We start from the raw sequence: 23,740 nt of genomic DNA, 5'->3' as shown, positions 1-23,740 counted from the left end.
GGTTATATTGCTCCATTGTGGAGGAACATATGTAAGGCCTGGAGAAACTACATCTGACCCACTCAACTCCGACAAAATAGCCATAGAGGTTACCTGCCGGAGTTTCACTAATCTCCCTTCCGCTGACACGAGCCCTTTATGTTTAAACCGAATTCTCACCTTATCAGCAAAATGTGGCCAATCAATTAATTACTTATTTCTAACTAACCACCGGCACCATTCCAATATTTTACCTTCGAGGTAGAACGCCGCCCTAGTAAGCTTCTGATCATCCTTAATTTTATAAATATCGAAATAACGTTCTGCTTGAAATATCCAAGCCTCCGGATTCTCGCCTCGAAACTGCTAGAATTTGGCATCCATAGCCGTATCTCGGGGTTGAAAAGAGGTCGTAGCCTTTTTCCCATAACCTCCAACAACACAGAACGAAATTCAGCTAGATCCTTAGAAATTGAATCCTTCATCTGTTGAACTGAATCACGAATTGAATTATCAACGAAACAAACTGAATATTACACCCAACCAACTGATTATATTAACTCAACAGTAATTGTGATTACAATGTAAATGCTAATGATAGTAAGGATAGGGCAACAAAAATCTAAGTAGAAAGGGGATGCGAATTAGACTGATACAGAATTGGAGATGAGAAATATAAAAGAAGAACGGAGATGAGAAAGCAGAGCTAAGACTTACAACTTCAGCATAAAGAATGCTCTACGCCCTCTGCTATACTTATAACTAATTTTCCGTTGTCTACATTCAACCCGGGACCCACAAATAATTATTTAAATTTCCAAATATGCCATTACTCACTAAGTTCACAACAAATAGTATATCTAAATAAAATACCAATAAAATGATTTGTAAAATTATTCTTATCTAATCACCCACATCAAAACGAGCCTATTACTATTCTAACCCAGTCAATACAACTAATGGTGTATGACTCGGGTGCTTAAAATATCTTCTCAGGTTAAACGATTGCCCTAAAAAAAATCTTTTTTTTTTTTTTTGCCTTTTGATTAAAATGAAAAATATAAAAAAATAAACAGAAAAAAGTTTCATAAAAGAAGAAAAACAATGAATCCAAGTTTCATTGACCACCGCCATACTATAATTCTATTTCATCGAACGGCCAAGAATGAGCAAGTAGTAATCGAAGGCCCAGATATTTTTGGGCTATTTATTGGAGTTGTCCTTCATCTTCTAAAACCCTTCGGTGGGGATAGCGAACTAAGAAGTGTGCTTCTGTGCATCATTCCAGCAAAGGTAAGTTTTTTCTGCTTCCTTTAGTTCATATTATAGTACTCGTTAGCTTGGTCTTTAAAGAATTAATTGATCAGATTTTTAGTATTTCTGTCTGTTTCTTTTGTTGTACTGCTTCTTTAGCTTTTATAAGATTAGGGTTTTTACCATTTTCGATATGTGTTGCATGATCACGATTGCTATAATAAATTCGTGGTATATTTTTGATGTTTTGGATTCTTTATTTTCTGCCCTCATATTGTATGACAAATATCGAGCATAGATGTAAATTAGCTCGGAAAAGAATCTTTTTTTCTTTCTTTTTTGACTGTTAATTGATGCTTCTAGTATTGATCATTGAAAGGAAAAAGGATTCTTTTTCAATATGGGTCTGTAATGTTTATTTTTAGATTGGATTGTGATGCTGACTCTATACTGTTCTGTTTTTACTAGGTTTAAAAGATGGCGTTTTTCAATAGAGTTGGGAGCATTCTAAAACAGAGTGTAAGCAAACACTCAAACTTGGAACTCTCTGCCTCAAATGCGTCGCTTTTCCAGGCTATAAGAAGCATGTCTTCGTCTAAGCTTTTTGTTGGGGGTGAGAGGATCTTGTCTTTGTGTATGGATTTGCTATGATTTTTTCAACTTCTTTTGGTTACTCTATAACGGCTTATTGTCCCCTGCAGGTCTCTCGTATGGCACTGATGAGAGCTCTCTGAAGGAGGCATTTTCCCAATACGGTGATGTGATCGAAGGTACTAGGGTTGTTATTTTGCATCGGTAGATTTAAAGTTTAGCAATGCACTATACTTAGAAAACGAGGAATCATTGTATAGTTGCAGCATTAACTAATATCAAAAGATCATAAGAGACAGAATAACGCTGCCCCAATCACCAGCAGAAATGAGCTAGCGCTCACATAAGATCACATTTGTTAAAGGATAGTGAATATGTGGAAGACACGGTTCTCATTCATTGTTTTGAAATTAGTTATGAAGTTGGAGTTCAATTGTTTTACTAATGAAAGCAGAAGTGTTTGGTCTGAATTGGACATGTTTACTTATCAATTTAGTTCTTGGTGAGACTATAAACTCGATGGTAAAATGTGTCAATTCGAATGACCTATGAGACAGATTCGTGTATGCTGCATCTCTGAATTTTTTTTTTCTGAAGTTGGCTTCTTTTGCTGCGTGTTGTTTAGTTGAAACTTTGGAATAAACTATTTCCTCTTCCTTCGCAGCTAGAGTTATTATGGATCGTGATACTGGGAGGTCCAGAGGTTTTGGTTTTATTAGTTTTCCATCAAGTGAAGAAGCAGCAAGTGCATTGCAGGCCATGGATGGCCAGGTATGATGTTACTTTTAGTTGGAAAATTGTGCTTATGAACACAGATTAAATAGATTTTAATTAATACCTAAAAACTGAAGAACTTGAATAGACCAAAATATGGATTTCTTAGGAAAGGGACACTTTTTACTTGTAATACATAGTTCAGAGGACAATATTTCTCCCAGAACTTTAATTACCGAATTCCTTTGTGACGACACTTTGTACCTTAATGCCTTTCATCTTGTTTATTCAGTTCATGGGGTAATTCTCATAATCAACTTTACATAGTAAAGTTATTTGTAGAGAGAGAGAGAGAGAGTCCTCTAGCAAATCGTACCACTTGTATTTTGGCTCGCTTGAATAAACTTACAACTTACCTTTTGCCCCTCTCCCACCGGACCTCCTGCCAATTCTTTCTTGTGTTGGCCAATAACCGTCGTTTCGCCTGCAATTAATGTTGTCACCGGTCAATTTTGTAATTTATTTTACTGGTGTCAAGGTAATTTGTGATGTGTAAACTTTTTCAGGATCTTCATGGAAGACGGATAAGGGTGAATTATGCAACAGAAAAGCGTCGTGCTGGATTTGGAGGTGGCTATGGTGGAGGTGGTGGTGGCTTTAACTACGGTGGTGAAGGTGGAAATTTTGCAGGTGGTGGAGGTTATGCAGCCAGCAATTATGGAGGTGGAGGAGGTGGATATGGTAACAGTAGTGGCTTTAACTATGGTGGGGAAGCTGAAAATTCTGCAGGCACTGGAGGTTATCCACCCAACAATTACGGTGGTGGATTTTCTGGTGGTAACACTTCTGCTGGTGGATACGGTAGCTATGGAGGTGGCAGTAACTATGGAAATGACAACAGCTACCCTGCTGAGGGAGGTAACTATGGTGGAGGTGTGGGGTATGGCAGTGGTAACTATGGAAACACTCCGAACAGCAATTATTCCGGTCAAGGCAATAGCTTTTCAGGTGGTTATGACGGTGGAAACAGTGGAAATGGCTTTGGTGAGAGCCCCGGAGCATCATTTAATGGAGGTCAAGAACAGGTCAGTGTAGATCAAGGGACTCAATCTATAAATGAAGATATTGGACAGGAGACATCAGAAGGAAATTGCAGGGATGACGATGATGAGCCAAAGGATTTCGCCAACACCAGGGGTTGAAAAAAAAGGCTTGGCTTCTATTGCGTTTGAGGGACTTGTTTCAAGAGAGTGTCTAGGACATATGTTTTGAGTCGTGCGTGAATAAAATGTCATCCATTTCTAACAAGGTTCATGTGTTGATTACACTTGTCTAGTTTTATGAATTTATAGGCTTAAAATGTTTCTTCTCTTCACCTTGTTCTTATTTCGTTGATGGCTTGTTTTTTTTCGGGGGTTGGGGTGGTAGACTTGATATTTTCCGCTCCATATTAATAATATACTCATATTGTTATATTGTTGATGAATTGGTAATTGGTCATGCCCAATTCAGTTGAAATAGAAATATGCGTATTACTAATACTATTAGCAATATTTGTATAAAGGGCAAGCAAATGAGAAATCGTCTTTTGAACTGTTATTATTTTATTTAACGTTATCTTTATTTGTAATTCGTTTTTAGCGATATTGGTAATACATTATAAAAAAGTGCAAAAAATTACTTTTCATTTTCAGAATAATGGTATTTCATTAGTTCACAGAGGAAACCAATGCCAAAGCTTGGTCGCAGACGACTAGAGTGAAGCTCACAATTTATTGATAGGAATGTAATAATTAGGCAACAAGCTGGAATAGCTCAGTTGGTTAGAGCGTGTGGCTGTTAACCACAAGGTCGGAGGTTCAAGCCCTCCTTCTAGCGTTCCTGATTTATTTTTGCCTCCTATTTTTTCTTGACTGGGCACATTGTGGTACCCGCGTGATTCGCGGATAATTTTTTTAAATTTTGTGTTTTATTTTAAAATAATTTTAAAACTCCAACTATGTTGGAACTTTATTCTATAAATCTACACTTTTTGTCTTATATTTAAAAAATAATAATATATATATATATTTTTTTATTTTCGTTTTTGATAAATAATTATAAGATATCTATATTTATTAATTCAAGTAGTGTAACCAATTAAGTCAAAATTTAAAATTCAAAAAACAAAATTAGTTAGAAACGTAGTTTATTTTGTCTTAACATTGCCACTTGGCTTTTTGTGGTTATGCCATTTGTCTTAATATAGTGCTTTTGCTTCTCCTATTCTTAAAGTTTATTTACTTCTATATATATATATGAATTGGTATTTTTTTTTTTCGTTTTTTATAGATAATTATAAGATATTTATATTTTTTAATTCAAGTAGTGTAACCAATTAAGTCAAAATTTAAAATTCAAAAAAAATAATTAGTTAGAAAGGTAGTTTATTTTGTCTTAACATTGCCACTTGGCTTTTTGTGGTTATGCCACTTGTCTTATTATAGTGATTTTGCTTCTCCTATTCTTAAATTACTTGTTGTTGTTTACTTCGGTTATCTTATTTTTCTTGTTGGTATTACTGCTTCTTTTTCATGGCTTCTCCACTATCGTATTTTCCTTTTCATGAATGCTGGATTATGTTTTTTTGAGTCGAGGGTCTAACGAAAATAAATTTTTTTTACCTTTACAATATAAGTGTAAGATTTAAGTATGCACTACCCTTCTCATACACACTCGTGGGAATTCGTCGAGTTGTTGTTGAATACACGACGGAAACATGTTAGTTTCAGTCCACAACGAACACCTTTTCAAATTGTTAGTTCACTTTTCCATGCAAGTACCAATATGCTTGGACTGGGAAACTTTTCCTCACACCAACCAAATTTATTTTTGTGGCTTTAATCTAACATTTTCGAAATTTTTGTTTCCTATTCTGTAATATGGTGATTGTAGTTTAAAAATCTCACGACTCTAATAGTGAAATATATTGTATTTGTCAATGAATTATTTTATTTACGTATATGTTCATTTGAAACTTTAAAAAATAGATAACATTATCAATTTTTATTCACCTTAGAAATTCATTGTTCACTTTATTACATTAGTCCTCCGTATCTCTATATACTAGACAGTGTTGCCCATGCGATGCACGGGCCCAACATGGAGGATTGATAAGCGCATTTTATCAGATGTTAACCACATAATTTCTCTCATAAAAACATATAAATTATCATGTTTCCTTCATATTTTTAACTTTATTTTGCAGGAATAATTATAGAAGAATTGTTGTGCGCAATATGAAAAAAGAAAAATAAATATTCAAGAAAAATACAACAAATAAGTGTAAGATCGAGCTATAATTCATTAATGCCGCGACAATGTACCAAGTCTCGATTTGCCATGATGAAATCTAAACTTAGAATGACAGAATTCTCATCTCTGCAAATTCAAAATCTAGATTTGCAATGGAAATCTAGCACCAAATCGAGAATTCGAATTCTCATATCTGCAAATGCAAAATCTAGATTTGCCATGGAAATCTAGCACCAAATCGAGAAGTCATCATGAAATTTTCTTATATAAGAATATGGTGCCCGATCAGAGGAGGGGATCACAGTAGAGAGAAAGCTTAGAGTTAGAAGTCTGAATCCAAATTCTTAATAAGCTTCTCTATTTTATTTCTTTCACTAGTATCGAATTATCTTTTCTTTTAAATCACAATAGTGATTTAGTTATTGTTTCTAAATAAATTTTAGTGTAGGAAATTACTCTAGTTCCCGCTTTTAATTAAATAGGGAGAATTATTCTTCTTGAATATTTCTTTCTATTTTCTTATTTAATTGACAAGAATATTTTTATTGTTAGTACTAATTCCAGTATGGAATAATTTTTCTTGTGTTGGGAGAAAGACGGATCTTAATATTTCTATATAATAGTAGATATTATTCTTCAAATTCACATGCTTGAGCTAAAATTTATTTAACTTTTATCTGCTTTTACAGTTAGGCGTTATTTAATTTAATAACATCTATCTATCTTGTTGTCACGACCCAATTTCACCTATAGGTCGTGATGGCACCCAATACTACAGCTAGGCAAGCCAACTAGTAATTTAAATCTATATTCAATTCTTTTAAAATTAATCGAGTAATTAAACTCTTTTTAATTTCAGGAACTTAAAACAATATGAAAAGATTCTTGCAAATTAAAAATAATCAAGTCCAAAAATTCTACTAGTGTGTGTGCCAAGACCTGGTGTCACAAGTGTATGAGAATCTAATAGATTATACAAAAATTTCAAATACTGTACGAAATAAAATAGACAGAATAAAAAATATTCAGGAAGAGGCACTGGTTGCTGCAAAATGGCTCAGAAGGGCAACTCACTACTAAGCCTCTGGATATCGTGGGTGCGCGCCGATAGGTCCAACTATAACACCTGTATTAGGTCCTGCACAAAAAGTACAGCAAGTGTAGCATGAGTACGTAAACAACATGTACCCAGTAAGTATCAAGCCTAATCTCGAAGAGGTAGAGATGAGATGACCGACTTTGACACTCACTAATGGTCAATAATAATAATTGAAGTAAAACTAGAATATCTAAATCAACATGATTCACAGAGTTAACAATAATTTTATTTAACCAACAGAAATAATTAAATTCCTTCCAATGCAATAATTTTCAATCTATTAATTAAATTCACAAACTGCAATTAAAATAAAAGGTATCGTATAATAATTATTATTAGGCACGATTTCTGCCGAGGTCGTACGGCCCGATCCAGAGTGTCGTATACATTGCCGAGGGACGTGCAACGCGATCCATAGATGCATCTATACTGCTGAGGCATTCGGCCCGCTCCACAAGAAATGAGGACATTTTCTTATGTACCTCCGGAATAAGAGTGTATTTATTAGAAGATTAATTCGAGGGGATAACAAATTTCTTTTAACAATTAATTAATTAAAGCAGAAAATTAAGTATATGAGATTCCCATCTTTTACTATCTTTCCCTAACAATTTACAATATATTTTAAATAATTTAATTAAATAAAGAATATAATTTACACATATAATTCATGCTTTGAGTCCTAAACTACCCGGACTTTAGCATAGATAGTAGCTACGTATGGACTCTCGTCACCTCATGCATACGTAGCCCCCACAATTAATAACAATTATTAATTTAATCACCTATGGGGTAAATTCCCCCTCACAAGATTAGACAAGAGACTTACCTTGTCTCAAAGTCCACTTTCCGATCAAAATATCGCGTAAAAACCTCAATTCGGTACCGAAAAGTTCGAAACTTTCCAAAAGTTATATAAAATAATTAATACATGTTCAATAATTCGAAATTCATCTATTAAATAAATTACCCTATCCAAAATGGTAAAATTCCTAAAATTCACCCCGGGCCCACATGCCCGGATTCCGAAAATTTTCGGATGAAAATGTTACCCATAATCTCAAGAACTCAAATATATAATTTCTATCCAATTCCATAACCATTTTCGTGGTTAAAATCTCATTTTTATACAAATCTAAGTTTTTCAACTAAACCCTTGATTTCTAAGATTTATCGGTTATAATCTACCCATAATTTATGTATTTAACTCAAGGTGTGTAGAATTAACTTACCTCCAAGTTGTTGGTTGAAATCCCCTCTCAAAAAGCTCTGAAATCGCCCAAACATGGATGAAAAACGGACAAAATGGACTAAGCTTCGTCCGTTTTAAGGTTCTGTCCAAGCAGGTTTTTCGCACCTGCGAAGGAGTGACCGCACCTGCGGCTTCGCACCTGCGGAAGTTCCTCGCAGGTGCGAGTTTCACTCGCCTGGACCAGCTTAGCATCTGCACACCCTTCCACGCACCTGCGGTGGCAGACCTGCTCCTCCTCTTCGCACCTGCGGCTGGTGGCTCGTACCTGCGGCTGACCATGCATTGACCATGCGCAGGTGCGATCATACCAAAAGCTGGAAGCTTGAGCTCTTCTTCAAAATTTCAAAATTGGTCCGAGCCTCGTCCGGTTAACACTCGGGGCCTCCGGGGCTCCGTCCGAACATACCAACAGGTTTGAAATCATAAAACGGACTCGCTCAAACTCTCGGAACATGTAAAACAACATCAAATCTAAGAATCATACCCCAAACCAAATTGATTCAACTTAGAAATTTCAAATTCTTCAAACTTACTCTGAACGCACTGAAATATACTTATACTACTTAGAATGACACCAAATTTTGCGTAAAAGTCTTAAATCACCATACAGAACTATTCCCAAACTCAGAATTTCAAACGGATATCGATTACTCCAAAACCTATTCCAAACCAAATTTAAAGAACTTTAAACCTTTAAATAGTTGATTTTCACTATTGAGTGCTAAAACGTTCCCGGGTTATCCAAAATCCGATTCGAACCTACTCCCAAGTCCGAAATCATCATACGAACCTATTGGAACCGTCAAATCCCGATTCCGGGGTCGTTTTTTAAAAAATATTGACCAAAGTTAAACTTGGCCTTTTAAAGCGAAACTAAGGAATCAATTGTTCCGATTTCAACCTGAACACTTTCAAATCCCGAACCAACTATCCCCGCAAGTCATAAATGAATAAAAGCACATACAGAGAGTTTTATTTAGGGGAACATGATTCTAAAAGTCAAATTGACCATTTGGGTCATTACATTCTCCACCTCTTAAACAAACGTTCGTCCTCGAACGTGTTTAGAATTGTACCTGGAGTACTGAATAAGTATGGATATCTGTTCCGCATGTTTTCCTCGGCCTCCCAAGTCGCTTCCTCGACTGGTTGGCCCCTCCACTGGACCTTTACTGCAAAAATCCTCTTGGACCTTGATGGTGAACCTGTTTATCAACAATGGCAACTGGCTCTTCTTCATATCCCTAACTCTGTTCTAGCTGAACTGTGCTGAAGTCTAACACATGTGACAGGTCGGCATGATACTTCCGGAGCATAGATACATGAAAAACCGGATGAACACCTGATAGACTGGGAGGCAAAGCAAGCTCGTAAGCAACCTCCCCAACTCGTCTCAACACCTCAAATGGGCCTATAAACCTTGGGCTCAACTTGCCCTTCTTCCCGAATCTCATGATTCCCTTCATCGGCGAAACCTTCAAGTGAACTTTTTTCACCCATCATAAATGATAAATCACGCGCTTTCTGATCTGCGTAACTCTTCTGTCTGGACTGCGCTGTACAAAGTTGCTCCTGAATCAACTTTACCTTTTCCAAGGCATCCTTCACCAAATCAGTACCATATAACTTAGCCTCACCGGGCTCAAACCATCCGATGGGCGAACGACATCACCGACCATATAAAGTCTCAAATGGAGCCATCTCGATGCTGGATTGGTAAATGTTATTATAAGCAAACTCGGCCAAAGGCAAGAAACGATCCCACTGACCTCCAACGTCAATCAAACATGCCCTGAGCATATCTTCCAAAATCTGAATTGTTCGCTCTGACTGCCCGTTGTTCTGCAGATGAAAGGCTATGCTGAGCTTTACACGGGTCCCCAATTCACTCTGTACTGCTCTCCAGAAATGTAAAGTAAACTGAGGGCTTCTATCTGATATGATAGAAATTGGCACACCGTGCAACCGAACTATCTCCTGAATATATATCTGGGCCAACCTCTCTGAAGTATACGTAGTCACTACACGAATAAAGTGTGCTTGGTCAACCTATCAACAATCACTCAAACTGCATCAAATTTCCGCAAGGTCCACGGCAAACCGACTACAAAATCCATAGTAATGCGTTCCCATTTCCATTCCGGTATAGTCATCTGTTGAAGTAGGCCACCTGGCCTCTGGTGCTCATATTTAACTTGCTGGCAATTTAGACACCTAGCTACATGCTCAACTATGTCCTTTTTCATTCGTCGCCGCCAATAATGCTGCCTCAGGTCACGATACATCTTCGTAGCACCTGGATGAATAGAATACCGAGAACTATGTGCTTCCTCTAGGATCTTTTTCCTCAGTCCATCCACATTAGGAACACATAGACGATCTTGGAGTCGCAGAACACCATCCGCGCCAATAGTAACTTCCTTGGAACCACCCTGTAATACCGTTTCTCGAAGAACCATTAAGTGTGGATCATCATACTGGAGAGCCTTGATCTGTTAAAATAGTGAAAACTGAGCTATAACACATGCAAGAACTCGGTTGGGCTCTGTAATATCCAGCCGCACAAGTCTGTTGGCCAAGGACTGAATATCCAAAGTTAATGGCCTCTCCTCTGCTGGAATGAAAGCCAAACTACCCATACTCTCTGCCTTTCTACTCAAGGCGTCTGCAACCACATTTGCCTTTCCCGGATGATATAGGATAGTAATATCATAATCCTTCAGTAACTCCAGCCATCTGCGCTGCCTCAAATTTAGGTCCCTCTGCTTGAACAAGTGATGCAAACTGCGATGGTCAGTGTAAACCTCACAAGATACCCCATAAAGATAATGCCTCCAAATCTTAAGAGCGTGAACAATCACAGCTAACTCCAAATCATGTACCGGATAATTCTTCTCGTGGGGCTTCAGCTGACGTGAAGCATATGCAATAACTCGCCCATCCTGCATTAATACACAACCCAAGCCAACGCGTGAAGCGTCACAATACACTGTATACATCCCCGAACCGGAAGGCAACACTAACACTGGTGCTGTAGTCAATGCTGTCTTGAGCTTCTGAAAGCTTGCCTCACAATCATCGGACCATTGGAACGGAGCATCCTTCTGGGTTAATTTGGTCAAAGGTGTTGTAATAGATGAAAAACCTTCCACGAACTGACGATAATAACCTGCTAAACCCAGAAAACTCCTGATCTCAGTCGCCGAAGTGGGACGATGCCAATTTTGAACTGCCTCAATCTTTTTGGGATCAACTTTAATGCCCTCGCCCGATACAATATGCCCCAAGAATGCAACAGACTCTAGCTAGAATTCACATTTGGAGAACTTAGCATATAGCTTTTGTTCCCGCAACGTCTGAAGCACCACTCTCATATGCTACTCGTGCTCTTCCTTGTTGCGCGAGTAAATCAAAATATCATCAATGAAGACAATGACAAACAAATCAATATATGGTCTGAATACCCTGCTCATCAAATCCATAAATGCTGTCGGGGTGTTAGTTAAACCGAAGGACATCACCAGTAACTCATAATGACCATATCTAGTCCGGAAAGCAGTCTTCGGAATATCCGAATCCCGAATCTTCAACTGATGGTACCCCGACCTCAAGTCGATCTTAGAGAACACCATAGCACCCTGCAACTGGTCAAATAGATCATCAATACGCAGCAACGGGTACTTGTTCTTAATAGTGACTTTCTTCAATTGGCGATAATCAATGCACATTCGCATCGTTCCATCCTTCTTCTTCACAAATAATACTGGTGCACCCCAAGGCGATACACTCGGTCTGACAAACCCTTTGGCTAGTAATTCTTCAAGTTGTTCTTTTAATTCTTTCAATTCTTTCGGAGCCATGTGATACAGTGGGATAGATATAGGGTGGGTATCTGGAGCCAAGTTAATACAGAAATCAATATCACGATCAGGTGGCATACCTTGAAGATCTGAGGGAAATACATCAGAGAACTCCTGAACTACAGGCACTGAATTGATCGCTGGAGTCTCTGCAGTAGTATCCCGAACATAGGCTAGGTAAGCTAAACAACCCTTCTCAACCATGTGTTGAGCCTTCATAAAAGAAATAACCCGATTAAATGCACTACCAGATGAACCCTTCCACTCCAGCCTAGACAATGCTGGAATAGCCAAGGTAACAGTCTTGGCATGACAATCTAGAATAGCATGATATGGTGATAACCAGTCCATGCCCAGGATACTTTCAAAATCGGTCATCTCAAGCAATAAGAGATCTTCTCTAGTTTCATAACTACAGAATGTAATAATACAGGACCGGTAGATCCGTTTCACAATAACAGAATCGCCCATAGGAGTGGACACATAAACAAGAGTACTCAAGGATTCACGAGAAACACCCAGGAAATGTGCAAATAGAGATGACACATAGGAATATGTAGATCCTGGATCAAATAATACCGAGGCATCTTTGACGCAAATAGAAATAATACCTGTAATCACGGCATCTGAGGCCTCTGCATCTGGTCTGGCCGAAAAAGCATAGAACCGAGCTGGAGCGCCAACTGGCTGGCCTCCACCTGGCTGACCTCCACCTCTAGGACGACCCCTACCCACCTGTCCTCCACCTCTTGGTGGTCGGACGACTGGTGGAGCAACTGGTGCAGTAATCATAGGCTGCTGACCCTGCTGCACTGGTCTACCCCGAAGCCTGGGGCAAAATCTCCGCATGTGACTGGGATCCCCACACTCGTAATAAATCTTCGGTACAATGGGCTGCTGACTAAGAATCTGGCCCTGGTGACCTGAATACCAACTGGAAGAACCTTGAATAGCTGGTGGGCGATAAGAACTCCCTGGTATATCACTGAAATAAGGTCATACTGGAGCACCCCGAGGAGGCGGTGGTGCTAGATATGGGGGCCTGCTGGACTGCCCTCTCCCGAACTGACCTCTACCCCCAGACGAAGCACCTATGAACTCTCCAGAATATCTAAACCGCTTATCTCTCATAACCTGCTCTCTGCTCCGCTGGCGCACACCCTCAATCTTCCGGGCTATCTCCACGACTAGCTCATAAGAAGTACCCATCTCAACCTCTCGAGCCATAGTGGCCTGAATGCCAGTATGTAAACCCTCAACAAACCTCCGCACTCTCTCCGCCTCAGTAGGGAGTATTATTAGTGCGTGACGAGATAACTCAGAGAACCTCGCCTCGTAATCGGTCACTGACATCTGACCCTGTTGGAGTTGCTCAAACTGAAACCGCAACTCTTCCCTCTGGGAGGGTGGAATATACCTGTCCAGGAAGATACGGGTGAACCTGTCCTAAGTCATGGGAGGAGAATCTGCTGGTCTGCCAAGAAGATAAGACTCTCACTATCTACGAGCTCTGCCCTCTAGCTGAAAAGTAGCAAAGTCAACCCTATGAGACTCCAATATCCTCATATTGTACAGTCTATCCCTGCCGATCAATGAAGTCTTGGGGATCCTCATGTCACTCACCCCCAAAGACAGGAAGATGTAGTCTAGTCCATCTGTCCAATAGTTTCTGCGGATTAACGGCTGCAGCTGGCTTGGGCTCAGGTTTAGCTGCTGCCGCTGGATGGGCTCCACCCACGGGCAGTGCACCCTGGGTTTGATATACAACAGCTGCTTGCCCATGAGCCTGCGCGGTCGGAGTCTGTGCTCCCCCGCCCTTCTGAGATGTGGCTGGGTCTACCGGAAATAAACTGGCCTGAGTCATAGTGTCCATGAACCTCATCATACGACCCATGACATCCTGGAATCCCGGTGCAGATGTGAAATCCACCAGAGCTGGCTCTATCACAGGAACCTCTCCTTGTTCCTCAATGATGGGATCCTCCGCTGGACCCACTGGCGGCCTAACTGGAATAGTCCTAGACGTCCTCATCCCCTACCACGGGCTGGAGCCCTCCCTCGGCCTCTGCCTCGGCCTCTAACAACTGGGGGATTAGCTCTTCCCTGGTTTGGAACCTCATTAGAGCGCGTTCTCACCATCTGTGAGAGAATAAGAGAAAGATATTTAGTACTACATCAATTGCACGATGGAAGATGAAGAAAGCTAGTTTCCTAACACCCTATAGCCTCTTGAAGATAAGTACAAATGTTCCCGTACCGATCCGCAAGACTCTATTAGGTCTGCTCATAACTTGTGAGACCTACGTGAAGCTAGTGCTCTGATACCATGTTGTCACGACCCAATTTTACCTATAGGTCGTGATGGCGCCCAACACTACAGCTAGGCAAGCCAACTAGTAATTTAAACCCATATTCAATTCTTTTAAAATTAACCGAGTAATTAAACTCTTCTTAATTTCAGGAACTTAAAACAATATGAAAAGATTCTAGCAAATTAAAAATAATCAAGTCCAAAAATTCTACTAGTGTATTTGCCAAGACCTGGTGTCATAAGTGTATGAGCATCGAGTAGATTATATAAAAATTCCAAATACTGTTTGAAATAAAATAAACAGAATAAAAAAAATTCAGGAAGAGGCACTGGTTGCTGCAAAATGGCTTAGAAGGGCAGCTCACCACTAAGCCTCTGGATATCGTGGGTGCGCTCCGATAGGTCAACCTATAACACATGTATCAGGTCCTGCAAAAAAAGTGAAGCAAGTGTAGCATGAGTACATAAACAACATGTACCCAGTAAGTATCAAGCATATCTCGAAGAGGTAGAGACGAGATGGCCGACTTTGACACTCACTAAGGGTCAATAATAATAATGTAAGTAAAACTAGAATATCTAAATCAACATGATTCACAGAGTTAACAATAATTTTATTTAACCAGCAGCAATAATTAAATTCCTTCCAATGCAACAATTTTCAATCTATTAATTAAATTCACAAACTGCAATTAAAATAAAAGGTATCATATAATTATTATTATTAGGCACGATTTCTGCCGAGGTCGTACGGCCCGATCCAGAGTGTCGTGTACACTGCCAAGGGACGTGCGGTGCGATCCATAGATGCATCTATACTGCCGAGGCATTCGGTTCGCTCCACAAGAAAAGAGGACATTTTCTTATGTACCTCCGGAATGAGAGTGTATTTATTAGAAGATTAATTCGAGAAGATGAACAATTTCTTTTAACAATTAATTAATTTAAGCAGAAAATTAAGTATATGAGATTACCATCTTTTACTATCTTTCCCTAATATTTCACAATATATTTCAAATAATTTAATTAAATAAAGAATATAATTTACACACATAATTCATGCTTTGAGTCCTAAACTACCCGAACTTTAGCATAGATAGTAGCTACGTACGGACTTTCGTCACCTTGTGCGTATGTAGCCCCCACAATTAACAATAATTATTAATTTAATCACTTATGGGGTAAATTCCCCCTCACAAGATTAGACAAGGGATTTACCTTGTCTCAAAGTCCACTTTCCGATCAAAATGTCGCGTAAAAACCTCAATTCGGTGCCGAAAAGTCCGAAACTATCCAAAAGTTATATAAAATAATTAATACATGTTTAATAATTCAAAATTCATCTATTAAATAAATTACCCTATCCAAAATGGTAAAATTCCTAAAATTCACCCGGGCCCACGTCCCCGGATTCCAAAATTTTTTGGATGAAAACGTTACCCATAATGAACTCAAATATATAATTTCTATCCAATTCCATAACCATTTTCGTGGTTAAAATCTCATTTTTATACAAATCTAGGTTTTTCATCTAAACCCTTGATTTCTAAGATTTACCGGTTATAATCTACCCATAATCTATGTATTTAACTCAAGGTGTGTAGAATTAACTTACCTCCAAGTTGTGGCTCGTACCTGCGATCATACTAGAAGCTGGAAGCTTCAGCTCTTCATCAAAATTCCAAAATTGGTCCGAGCCTCGTCCGGTTAACACTCGGGGCCCCCGGGGGCCCGCCTGAACATACTAACAGGTTTGAAATCATAAAACGGACTCGCTCAAACTCTCGAAACGTGTAAAACAACATCAAATCTAAGAATCATACCCCAAACCAAATTGATTCAACTTAAAAATTTTAAATTCTTCAAACTTACTCCGAACGCGCCGAAATATACTTATACTACTCGGAATGACACCAAACTTTGCGTGCAAGTCTTAAATCACCATACAGAACTATTTCCAAACTCATAATTTCAAGCGGACCTCGATTACTCCAAAACCTATTCCATTCCAAATTTAAAGAACTTTAAACCTTCAAATAGTTGATTTTCACTATTAAGTGCGAAAATGCTTCCGGGTTACCCAAAACCCGATTTGAATATACGCCCAAGTCCGAAATCATCATACGAACCTATTGGAACTGTCAAATCCTGATTCTAGGGTCGTTTTCTAAAAATGTTGACCGAAGTCAAACTTGGCCTTTTAAAGCGAAACTAAGTAACCAATTATTCCAATTTCAACCCGAACACTTTCAAATCCCGAACCAACTATCCCCGCAAGTCATAAATTAATAAAAGCACATACAAAGAGTTTTATTTAGGGGAACGAGGTTCTAAAAGTCAAAATGACCGGTTGGATCATTACACTTGTACTACATATTAACTGTTTATTAATTCTGTAATCGAGAGAGGCGGAAGAAATAATACAGTTAAGTATAGTAGTGATAAATGTTAATATTTATTCAGTAACATCTATCTCTTTTATGTTATAATTAATTTTATACTTATTTAAGAGAGGCAAATAGTATAATAATTAGTTATAGCAAGTAGGGTAGCCGAAAGGGACTTACTAACAAGAGCGTGTTTTAGTTCAATCATATATTTTTTGGTTCTTCAATATTACTAGTTTGAAGATTAATTCGTATAACCGAGAGGAGTGCAATTAATTATTCAACGTAAGTAATAATATATATTTGTAATCGTGAGAGGTAGTTATACATTTTTGAGAAATAGAAATTGAAGAATAATAATTCTATTATATAATAGAAATATTAAGTGAAGTTAAGATCCCAACACCTTTTTATTATATTTGTGAAAAACAAAATATTTTCTATTGCTCTATTCATGCATTTTTAGTTAGTTAATTTACAACTCAACTCTTTCTAATTTTCTCAAATAGTAATTAAAACAAGAAACGTCTGTAGAATAGATAAACCAATCTCTGTGGGTTCGACATCTTTCTATACTATTATTTGACAGAGTACGAGTTAGAATTTTATATACGCTAGACACTCGTCAAATTTTTGGTGCCTCTGCCGGGGATTGGCTAAAGTCTACTACAGATTAATTGTTTTACTACTAATTTGAGATTATTTTTTTGTCTAATTATTTTAAATTTTCTGCAGAAATTTTAGAAAGTGTATGACCCGTTCCTCTTCTAGAGAACTAGTCGAATACGATCCTGAAATTGAAAAATTCTTACGGTTGTTGCGAAAAGAACAAACCTCACGATCTCAAATTTTTACATCAGAGGAAATGGAGAACGAAGAACTCAATAACCAACTTCCACCACATCAAGTAGAAGAGCAGTTTGATGAGGTGGCACCACGACGTGATAGAATACTCTATGATTATGCAAGGCCTGATCATTTTGAAGGAGAATCAAGTGTGAGGAGACCACCAATTGCAGCAAACAACTTTGAAATCCGCACAGGCTTGATTCAAACCATTCAACAGTCATGTCAGTTTGTTGGTGATGCAGGTGAAGATCCTCACACCCATCTAATTGATTTTCTTGAATTAGTTGAAACTTGCAGGTATAATGGAGTTACAACAAATGCTATCAGGTTGCGGCTTTTTTCTTTTTCATTAAAAGGTAAAGCCAAAACATGGTTGCGAAGCCTGCCTAGAGGTTCCATTACACCATGGGACCAAATGACCTAAAAATTTCTTAATGAATATTTTTTACCTGCAAAAACAATTAAAATGAAGCAAGAAATCAATAATTTTATGCAGACAGATACTGAATCTGTATACCAGGCATGGGAAAGATTAGCAGCAATGTTAAAAAAATGCCCACATTATGGTATTCAAAACCCTGACATTTTATATATTTTCTATCACGGTCTTAAACCCTCTGCTAGAAATGTAATTGATGCAGCATCAGGAGGATCAATAATGGAAAAAACTACTGCAGAAGCAATGCAATTGCTTAATGAGATTTCAAAAAATGCTGTTCAATGGCCCTCAGACAAAATGATTATCAAGAAAACAATAGGAGTAAATCAAGTTGAAGCTTTGAATTCATTGACACAAAAAATTGCAAACTTAACACAAAAAGTTGAGGCCTTTTAGGTAGGTGCTCACTCTTCATCCCAACTTGAGAATTGTGATGTTTGTCAAGGTAATCATCCTAATCATGAATGTCAAGATTCAACACAAAATGAGGAACATGTAAATATGATTGGTTATAGAAATAATTACTCATTCGGTAGTCCCATGGCACAAAAACATCCAGGATTTTAATGGAGTAATCCTAATGGTGTTGAAAATCCTCAAAGATTTTTTAATCAAAAGCAGCAGGTACAGGGACCACCTGGTTTTCAAAATCAAAATAGAGGGCAACAAAATTTTCAACAATATCAGCAACAGCCTCAAAGAGCTCATTAACAAAGCATTGAAGACCTGATGTACAAATTCATTAAGGTTACTGACGAGAAGGTTGAAAATCAACATTCAGCTATCAAGAATTTTGAAATTCAGGTAAGCCAATTAGCAACCCTCAAATCTGGACAAATTCAAGGTGCTCTACCAAGCAACACAGAGAAAAACCCAAAAGAACACCTCAAAGCCATCTCTCTACGATCAGGTAAATCTCTTAATGATCCATATGCAGATAGAGAAGGAAAGACACAAGAAGTAGAAAAGGTAAATGAAGGTGAGAATCAAATGGAATCTAAGTTTCCAAAAGAACAAAAGAATAAAGGGAAAAATGTACAAGAAAATGAATTGATAACAAATCCTCACTCTATACCTCTCCCTTTTCCCCAAAAGATGAATAGAGAAAATCTTGACAAATAGTTTTCAAAGTTTCTAGATATTTTGAAGCAACTTTACATTAACATACCTTTCACAGATGCTTTGACACAAATGCCTTCATATGCTAAATTTCTCAAAGAAATTTTGTCAAGTAAAAGAAAATTGGAAAAAGTTTCAGTGGTTAAGCTTACAGAAAAATGTAGTGCTATACTTCAAAATAAGCTCCCACAGAAACTGGGTGATCCGGGAAGTTTTACAATTCCTTGTACCGTGGAGGTGCTCATTTTGAAAAGGCGTTATGTAATTCAGGTGCTTCAATAAATCTAATGCCTTTTTCAATTTTTAAGAAATTAAAACTTGGTGAAATGAAATATACTGGTATGTCTCTTCAATTAGCCGATCAAAGTACTAAGAGACCAAAAGGAATTATTGAAAATATCCTTGTTAGAGTTGACAAATTTATATTCTCAGTAGATTTTATAGTGCTTGAAATGGAAGAAAATACTGAGGTACTATTAATTTTAGGTAGACCATTTCTCGCAACAGGGAGAGCAATTATTGATGTTCATCAAAGACAATTAATATTGCGAGTTGATGAGGAAAGAGTGATTTTTGACATGTAGAAAATGATGAAATTTCCTGGGGATGAGTCATCACATCTTGTTTTCAAATTGACTTACTAGATGATCTTGTAGACGAATACAAAGATAATCAGTTAATTAGTGATTCATTGGAGAGATATTTGGCTAGGTCAGGTACCATAAGTGATGATAACCCCATAATTAGAGAAGAAGCTGAAATACTGGAAAAAGAGTCAGAAAATGAGAAAGTCTCACAAGAAGGAGTTCAATTAAAAATTGAACTCAAAGATCTTCCTTCTCCTTTAAAATATGTGTTTCTTGAATCTGAATTATTTCCAGTAATTATTTCATCTTCTTTGACTATAGAACAGGAAAGCAAACTGATTGAAGTCTTGAGAAAACACAAAAGAGCCTTAGGGTGGACTATTGCCGACATCAAAGGAATCAGTCCAACTATTTGTATGCACATGATTCTTATGGAGAATGAGTATAAGCCTATAGTTCAACCCCAAAGGAGACTTAACCCAGCAATGCAGGAAGTCGTCAAGAAAGAAGTGGTGAAACGTCTGGCAGCAGGTATTATTTATCCAATATCTGACAGTCCTTGGGTAAGTCATGTACAGGTAGTACCAAAGAAAGGAGGTATGACAGTAATAAAAAATAAAAATAATGAACTTATACCTATTAGAACAGTCACATGATGGAGAATCTGTATTGATTACAGACGAATTAATGAAGCCACAAGAAAAGATCATTTTCCTTTGCCTTTTATTGACCAAATGCTTGAAAGAGTTGCAGGCCATGGTTTCTACTATTTTCTTGATGGATATTCTGGGTATAATCAGATACCAATTGCTCCGAAAGATCGGGAGAAAACTACATTCACATGCCCCCAAGGTACATATGCTTATCGAAGAATGCCATTTGGACTATGCAGCGCTCCTGCTACGTTTAAGCGTTGCATGTCGGCAATTTTCTCAGACATGATCAAAACGTTTCTTAAAATCTTTATGGATGATTTCACACTTTTTGGTAAGACAGTTGAAGATTGTCTCTATCATTTGACTTTGGTGCTTAAAATATGTGAAGACACAAATTTGGTTCTTAATTGGTAAAAATGTCACTTCATGGTAACAGAGGGAATTGTTTTAGGACATAAAATTTTTGCTAAAGGGATGGAAGTTGATAAGGCTAAAATTGATCTTATAGCAAGATTACCCCCTCCTACCAATGTTAAAGGCATTAGAACTTTCTTAGGGCATGCAGGTTTTTATAGAAGGTTTATAAAAGATTTTTCAAAAATTTCAAAACCTCTGACTAACCTACTGATGAAAGATGTGAAGTTTGAATTTTTAGATAATTGCAGGAAAGCATTTGAGATTCTCAAGAAACAATTGACTAATGCTCCAATTATTGTTTCTCCTCATTGGAGCGAACCATTTGAAATAATGTGTGATGCAAGTGATATAGCAGTTGGAGCGATACTGGGAGAAAAGAGAGCAAGATTTTCAGGCCTATTTACTACGCCAGTAGAACACTTAATGAAGCTCAAAAGAATTATGCTACAACTGAGAAGGAACTACTAGCAATAGTATTTGCGTTTGACAAATTTCGTTCCTATTTGATAGTAACAAAGGTTACAATTTATACTGATCGTGCAGCTTTAAAGTACCTCTTAGCAAAGAAAGATGCTAGACCCAGATTACTAAGGTGGATACTCATTCTGCAAGAATTCGATCTTAAAATAAAAGATCAAAAAGGTTCTGAGAATCAGGTAGCTGATCATTTGTCTCATTTGAAAAATCCACCTGCTAAGATAAAAGATATCAAAGATGTGATGACCCAAAATGTCATCTTTAAATTTAATAATTAATTCTGTGTTCTAAGACCTCGAAAAGCACTATTTATCATTTCTCGACTTGCGTACGTAGTCCGTAAAATTTTTCGAAAAGTTTTTATGTAAAAAATGGATTAAAATGTGAATTAAAGATTTAAAACTCAACTGAGTTGACTTTGATCAACATTTTGAGCAAACGAATTTGGATCAATATTTTGACAGTTCCGGTAGGTCCGTATGGTGATTTTGGACTTAGGAACATGATCGAAATTTTATTTGGAAGTCCGTAGTAAAATTAGGCTTGAAATGGCTAAAACAAGAATTTAAGTTTGGAAGTTTGACCGGGGAGTTAACGTTTTGATAACGGAGTCGGAATACAGTTCTGAAAATTTTCATAGCTCCATTATGTAATTTATGACTTGTGTGCAAAATTTGAGGTCAATCAGTGTTGATTGGATAGGTTTCGACATCGAGTGTAGAAGTTTTAAATTCTAAATTTCATTAAGCTTGAATTGAAGCATAATTCATTGTTTTAGCGTCGTTTTAGGTGATTTGAGGTTTCAAATAAGTTCATATGATATTTTAGGACTTGTTGGTATATTTGGTTGAGATCCCGAGGGCCTCAGGTGAGTTTCGGATGGTTAACAGATTAAAAGTTGGACTTAAAAAGCTGCTGCAATTTTTCCTTCTGCTGGATATTCTGGGTTGTGATCGAGCCCAAGATGGAGCCCAGATATAGAGCCCAGGGTCGACGGCCTGAGTCGAAGCCAGGGATGAGGCTCAGTATCGAAGCCACGATCGAGGGACCAGCTCGAGGGCCATGATCGAAGGCAAGGCTCGAGAGTCATGATCGAAGGCAAGGCTCGAGGGCCAGGATCAAGACCCAAGATCGAGGGTCACGATCGAAGGCACATGCTCGATGCCATGATCGAAGCCATGACCGAGTCCCAGGCTCGAGGCCATGATCGATGCCATGACCGGAGTCCCAGGCTCGAGGCCATGATTGAGGCCATGACCGGAGTCCCAGGCTCGAGGCCATGATCGAGGCCATGACCAAAGCCAGGCTCGAGGGCCACGATCGAAGCCACAATCGAGGCCCAATTCCGAAGGCTGCCTGGGCAGTTTTATAAAAGAGGGCATTCGTCCCATTTGCCATTTTTTACGAACTTGAGCTTAAGTAGAGGCGACTTTTGGCAGATTTTCAAGGGAAAAATATTGGGGTAAGTGATTCTAACTCGGATTTGGTCTACATATAGAAGTATATCATTGTTTCACCATAAATTAGTGTTTTGAGATTTAAATTTGGGAAACTTTTAGAAATCTCATAAAAATGAACTTTTGAGATTTCAGTATCAATTTAGAGTCGGATTTGAGTGAAACTGGTATGGTTGGACTCGTAATTGAATGGGTTGTCGGATTTCATAACTTTCGCTGGATTCCGAGATGTGGGCCCCACAGACGAATTTTTATTTAATTTCGGAATTTTATTGAAAATGTAGTATTTTCTTAATTAATTGATTCCTATAAATTTTAGTGATTGTATCGAATTATTCTTGGTTAGATTCGAGCCAATCGAAGTTGGATAATCGGGGAAATGGCCTACTAGTCGATTAAATTGGAGCAAGACGAGGTAAGTCTCTTGTCTAATCTTGTGAGGGAGAAATTAACCCATAGGTGATTAAATTAAATAATTATTTCTAATTGTGGGGGCTACGTACGCACGAGGTGACAAGAGTCCGTGCGTAGCTACTATTAAATGCTAAAGTCCGGGTAGTTTAGGACTCCAAAGCATGAATTACTTGTGTAAATTATAGTCTTTACTTAATTAAATTATTTGATGTGTGTGTAATATATATATATATATATATATATATTATATATATATATATATTGTGAATTGTTAGGGAAGATATTAAAGGATAGAAATCTCATATACTTAAATTTTCTGTTTAAATTAATTAATTGTTAAGAGAAATTGTTCTTCCTCCTGAACTTATCTCATAATAAATATACCCTCCTTCCGGAGGTACATAAGAAAATGTCCTCCTTTCTTTTGGAGCGAGCCGAACGCCTTGGCAGGATAGATGCATCTATAGATCATGCCGCACATCCCTAGACAGTGTACACGACACTCTGGATCGGGCCGTACGACCTCGAAATAAATTATGCTTGATAATAATAATAATTACACGATACTTGGACAGTTTATTGCA

General features: G+C 37.8%; 1 protein-coding gene and 1 non-coding gene across 2 annotated transcripts; both read left to right on the top strand.

Moving 5' to 3' along the window:
* The first annotated feature begins 1,142 nt into the window (after positions 1-1,142).
* LOC104095374 (glycine-rich RNA-binding protein 3, mitochondrial-like) lies at positions 1,143-4,077 on the top strand. The gene is made up of 5 exons (XM_009601500.4): positions 1,143-1,272; positions 1,702-1,846; positions 1,935-2,003; positions 2,489-2,595; positions 3,105-4,077. Exons 2-5 carry the CDS (start codon positions 1,711-1,713, stop codon positions 3,738-3,740), a joined length of 948 nt encoding a protein of 315 aa, XP_009599795.1. The 5' UTR covers positions 1,143-1,272; positions 1,702-1,710; the 3' UTR covers positions 3,741-4,077.
* Positions 4,078-4,342: 265 nt separating this feature from the next.
* Positions 4,343-4,416, top strand: TRNAN-GUU (transfer RNA asparagine (anticodon GUU)). The gene has a single exon. It is a non-coding gene; the product is annotated as a tRNA-Asn (tRNA).
* Positions 4,417-23,740: the final 19,324 nt, after the last annotated feature.

This window comes from Nicotiana tomentosiformis, chromosome 2 (assembly GCF_000390325.3).
Source record: "Nicotiana tomentosiformis chromosome 2, ASM39032v3, whole genome shotgun sequence".
Taxonomy (NCBI): domain Eukaryota; kingdom Viridiplantae; phylum Streptophyta; class Magnoliopsida; order Solanales; family Solanaceae; genus Nicotiana; species Nicotiana tomentosiformis.
The sequence above is the reverse complement of the archived record's forward strand: the minus strand, read 5'-3'. Positions and strand labels throughout refer to the sequence as shown.

Coding starts and splice junctions, on each gene's coding strand:
- LOC104095374 (XM_009601500.4), top strand. CDS start 1,711: ATGGCGTTTTTCAATAGAGTTGGGAGCATTCTAAAACAGAGTGTAAGC. Junction 1,847..1,934: donor GTCTAAGCTTTTTGTTGGGG/GTGAGAGGATCT, acceptor TGTCCCCTGCAG/GTCTCTCGTATGGCACTGAT. Junction 2,596..3,104: donor TGCAGGCCATGGATGGCCAG/GTATGATGTTAC, acceptor AAACTTTTTCAG/GATCTTCATGGAAGACGGAT.